Source organism: Gavialis gangeticus, unplaced genomic scaffold (assembly GCF_001723915.1).
Source record: "Gavialis gangeticus isolate Ggan-Ray unplaced genomic scaffold, GavGan_comp1, whole genome shotgun sequence".
Taxonomy (NCBI): domain Eukaryota; kingdom Metazoa; phylum Chordata; order Crocodylia; family Gavialidae; genus Gavialis; species Gavialis gangeticus.
In genome coordinates, this window is record NW_017728992.1 from 199414924 (window position 1) to 199420320 (window position 5397).

The 5397-nt window shown below is 44.3% G+C and overlaps 1 protein-coding gene across 1 annotated transcript in view; it reads right to left on the minus strand.

The window, feature by feature from the left end:
• COL22A1 (collagen type XXII alpha 1 chain) overlaps window positions 1–5397 on the minus strand; it is a 381540-nt gene that overhangs the window by 135107 nt on the left and 241036 nt on the right. The window contains exons 20-21 of the mRNA XM_019528200.1: window positions 2628–2663; window positions 1887–1916 (exon numbers count right to left, since the gene is read on the minus strand). Of these exons, the coding sequence (XP_019383745.1) occupies window positions 1887–1916; window positions 2628–2663 (66 nt within the window). The remainder of the gene's footprint in view (window positions 1–1886; window positions 1917–2627; window positions 2664–5397) is intronic.

The following is a 5397-nucleotide window of genomic DNA, read 5'->3' on the forward strand; positions in this document are numbered from 1 at the left end:
AGATTTTTTAATATACATAAATCCCCAAGCAGAGCTTCCTGATCCAAGAAGGGGAAGCACTGTAATAAAAAAAAATAATAATAATAATAAAAAAAAAAATTATGTAACAAAAAAAAAAAAGTAAGTGTTAAAACAACCAATTTCCTGTTTAACACACTCAAACTGAGGGAGGCGGCTGATACCCCGTCCATCTGTACGTATGTTGGGTGAGCACTCTATGTACAAGTGGTCTTCACCCTAAATGTGGAGCCCAATATGCTGTTGTGCACATACAATATGCACCCAATACATGCGCCATATAAATTCCACTTGCACCCCATAACAGTGGGATATAAAACAGGTGCACAGATCTTTCACCAGCCTTTGCATAGGGCTGTAGTGGCCCACTATTCCAGGTGAATTTGTATCATAAAACTGCTGTTATCCATAAGCTAATTCATAGCCTTGATTGTTCTTTCTTTGCTTCTGGGACTGTCAGGGATTAGTTCATTAGAGCATGAACCAAGCTGCCTGAGGCACCTATGGATGTCGTGGCAAGCGGAAAAGCGCCCAAGGCATAAGGCCATCCCAACCACACTCTCTTCCCTCTCCGATCTAGCTGGAAATATTCCATATGCAGGGACTACTGTTGGGGAGTCAGCTGTCATCAAAGACCTCTTCTGTACCCCCACCACTAACATAGCTATGAATCAGCCCTCCAAAGTATACAATACATATTTAAAAATCAGTGACAGCCAGATAAATACCAATGGCTGGTTTCCCATCTCTGCCTGTGGGTACGTGCTTGGAAAAAAACCTCACTTAGTGTTTGAAATTTGCATGAAGGTCTTCTACTAAAACTGAAAGACTTCAAGGTGTTGCTTGCGACGTGGCTCATGTCATGAAGGGAACACTGGCCACTCTTCCTGTCTAGCAGTACCATCATTTGGGGTGGGGTGGGGTGAGCAAAGCAGCAGACCTGGAAACCCTCTCAGAGGAGCCGCCAGAAGTGAACCCTTTACCCCTCCACCAGGAATCTTTGTCAGAGCAGGAATAGCCCCCAGGCAGACATAGCCCCTCACTCAGCAATGTATCTGGGGGGCAGTGAGCAAAATGGCACCTGCCTCTTCACCCCTGAGAGTCGTATATGTGGGCAGGAAGGAGCAAACAGGGCACCAGGGGTGGCTCCTGGGCAGACTGCAGCATGGGACGGCTACAGTTAGTGCGCTGTAAGCCTGTCCCCCACAAAGAGGAGCCCCAGCCCCCACTGCTAAAGCAACAGCAGCTGCCACTTGAGTGCAGAAAGCAAGGACAAGAAACACCCTGTTCCTCTTCTACGCACCCCCTTGCTCTACACTGGTCTGTATTACCAATATGCGCAGGGCTTTTGGGGTCTCCACTGGCTGGAGTGAGTTTTTGGGGTCTCCACTGACTGAAAAACATGCTATGCCTGTTCTGTCTAGTACCAAGTACTCAAGTACCAGCAATTTAAGAGTGAGTGAGTGTGTGTGTGCGCGCGCGCATACGTGCATGTGTGCGTGTGTGCGTGCGTACGTGTGTGCGTGCATGCACCACAGGAGTACATGTGAGAGAGACAGCAAGCACATGAGAAGGGAGGGAAACAGATTTTTTTTGTCATAGTTTCATAGTTGGTCATGTCAGAAGGGACCTGAGCAGATCATCTAGTCCAACCCCCTGCCATGGCAGGAAAGAGCACTGGGGTCAAACGACCCCAGTGAGGTTAATGTAATGTAATGAATTTATTTCTAGGCACACTGGGCTTTGTAACATGCTCTTAAGATAAAATCTAGTCCGAAAAGCTAAGCTACCTGGCAACATCCCTCTAGCTGTAGAAAATACATGCATTACTTAAACTGAATGCAGCAAAGACACTGAACAGCTCTTACTCGCTCTCCCTTTAGGCCTTCAGTCTGCACCTGAAATGAAGATGCCAGCATCATAAAACAGAAGAGTAAGCAGGAAGACAGATGCAGGAATTTCCGGTCCAGGATCGTTCTCCAGAGTGTGCATCTATCCCATTGTCTACTCCCTCACGATCCCTGCTGATCTCTTCACAGCCCACTTCAATCCTATTGCATCCCCTACTTAGCCTGGCCTACGCAGTCTAATTGAACACCATTTCTTGGCAACAGCCTTGTTCGCTTGGCTGTCTATTGAGTGGTTAGCATGTGTGTGTTGTTATATAGACAGCAGTCAAAAATCTGCCTTTTCCTTCCCCTCTCCTAGTCCTATACTCATCCTTTGTGTCAGAGACTGAGCTGTTCACCTTGACCCTGAACTCTTCTGTACCCTCCCCAAGCCCACGATCATCACACCAGTACCAGGTCCGTGTCACACCTCCCAGCCAGTCTTCAGAAAACCATTGCCTCCTGTCTTGCCTCACTCCTTTGTGGCCTCGGCAACTCCCAACTTTTCATATTTCCAAGCCCCCCCAAAACAGGGGAGGTAATCTCCTCACTGGTACTCACGATATGCTGCTCCTTAGAAATTTTCATTGGCTTAAGCCTCCTGTTCATTTTAAAATCCAGAACTAAATCTGTCCCTTACTTAACAAAACCCTCCCAGTCCAACCCTCGTGTCCCCATTCTCTTCTTATATATCATGTTAATGCTACAGAAACGTCTTACCGCAGAGCCTGGTAATCCTGGGAGCCCTGGTTCACCCTGAGGAGAAAAGAAAAAGCAATGACATTTAAAAATACCCTCTCCAAACTTTCTTTTCGATAGCAGCTGTTTGCCTTAACAGTCTGCTTTCTTCACACTCAAACTGCGCCCAGGTAATATGCTAGAAAAGGAGAACTCACCAAGAAGTTTATAATATAGCAGTAAAATGGAGGGCCTGATCCAATCAGTTTTAAGCACATCACTATTTCCAGTCGAATTCAGATAGCATAAAGCTGGGGTCATGCAGTGAAGAACTGGATTGATAAGCAGTAATCGAGCCCCAAACACTTATCGCTAGTGTTTATATATGACATACATTTTAAAAACCCAAATGAACAAACAACATAAAAAAAGCACAGCTCAACTCTCAGATGACTGGGGCATTCTGTAGGACTCAGGTTTAGGGAGAAAAATAAACATCTGCCCTTGCTTATGAAGCGTGTGCAATTTTTATCAACGATTTGCATCAAATAGGGACCCCAGAGTGTCATCTGCAAAGTTACTGGGCAGACCAGACCACACTATAAGTACCTTCAAGACTCTTAGATGATACTCCTCCACCCTGGTGATTTATTGCTTTCTAATTTATAAGTTTGTTTCAGCACTTCTATCTCTAACAGTCCCAAATATTTAATACACTGTAAAAGTGGGGACCACATAGGTATCTCTTTAGCATGCCCCCTGGCAGGGACTGATGGAAAAAAACTTCTATATAAGTTTCCTTATCTGCAATATCCTGTTCTTCCTTAATTGATCATTTACTCTCTGGTCAACTTACCCCATCTTTCACATACTTCCTGATTTATAGGAATGTAATGGATTTAGGCTCCTATACTATAGGATTTCCAAAGAGCCAAAGGGAACTAAGTTGCCTAATACTATTGGGTACCCTTGAAGATCCACCATAACTTTTTGATATACCATCCCTCCCTGAAACCTGTATGGAAAATCCTCCAAGAATTACAACCCATACTAGAAGAAGACCCAAATCTTAAAGAAATCTTCCCAGAACCACCCATCCTAGCCTTTAAACAAGCACCAAACCTTGCCAACCTCATCACCAGAAGTGAACTTCCTAGGGCCCAAAACACACCAAATGGATCCAGACCATGATGGGACAAGAAATGTAAAACCTGCCAACACCTCCACCACTCCCACAATAACTACACCCCGCAACAAAACCATCACTATTCCTGGCTCTTACACCTGCACCTCCAGAAATGTTATACATCTCATCCAGTGCACTGAATGCCCTAATGGAAAATATATAGGAGAAACCAAACAACGGTGCACCATACCACACATTTATCATAGATAAAAATACCCAATTACCCATGGGGGTACATTTCTCATAAGACAACCACTCTCTCTCCAATCTTTCAGTTCTAATCCTCAAAGGGAATTTACAAAACACCTTTCGCAGATGAGCCAACAAACTTCACTTCATCAACCTCCTGGATACAAAAAAATGTGGACTAAATACTGAAACTGGATTTATGGCACATAATAACCTGCATAACATCTGATACTCTAGGTAACCTCTCTACAATTTACCAGCTATATTCTATCACAAGGTCATCTTTTCCCTTCCCCTCCCCACCCCACCTGTTTCTCACCCATTTTCTCTCGCCCCTCTGACCCTTGCTACCACACATTTGCATTTTCACTCACTTGCAATTCTTGGCTTCAATCCCATCCAGGAAGAGCACAAAACAACTGCAGACTCTTCCTGTTCCTGAAGAAGGGTGTTTGCACCCAAAAACTTGTTAAGAAGAATTTTTCCAACTATTCTAGTTGGTCTAATTAAAGAGATCAGATTTAGCCAAAGAACCTTGTCTGATCATAACTTTGTGAAATCCAAGCAGAGATGTAATGGCAAAAAAAGCAGATTGTTTTGGACACCCATGTTTGGAGATGTTCATCAGTCAAAGGGTTATTTAACTACTTCGGGGAAAGAATAAGGCAACTGTTTTCCCCTTAATGCCCATGAATTAGACATGGAATTAACAAACATGATGCACGTTAGAGGAAAGTGGCATGGAGGCTGCTCTGGAAAGACTAATTGCTAGTTTTAAAATAACAAGGTAAAACTCAACACTGAAAATAACCTCTGAGAGCAGCAAGTAATTAGTCGGAGGAGGGGAGGAGGGGAGTAGCTTGTCATTTTTTCTAGGTAGCTCCTTGCATGTAGATGGAGGTAGGAAGCAACCTTCACATGAACTCATCCCCAATACCATGGTCTTGCTGATGCGATGCCTCTTTTGATTCAACTCTCTTCACTAACCTGGATTCTTCCCTCTGTTTTCTGGACTAATCTACACTTGCGGATTTCTCTTTTGAGGAATCTGAACCCAGCACTGGAAGAATACAGTATGCCTGATTTGCCTCTCATTAGTGCACATTTCAGATTCTTGCAATCCCACTGTCTCACCAGACTTGCTTTTGCTTTACCCGAGGGACCAATACTGCCTTTAAACCTAAACAGAAACCCATGCACTATACCCCCTGTTCCCCATGATGTTGACTTCTCCTGTATTATAGTGCTGCGGGTGTTACTGGTATCATTCACTGAAACTACCGGCTCAGGGTTTCAATGCACCAGACCTGATTCTAGTTGAAGGAGCTGGGCCACCAAAAAAAAAAAAAAAAAAAAAAAGAGGGCAAGAGTGCTGGGGCCTGGAGAAGAGCAAGCAAGAGGATGCCTGGCCCACAACCATGTAGCAAGGGCACTCCT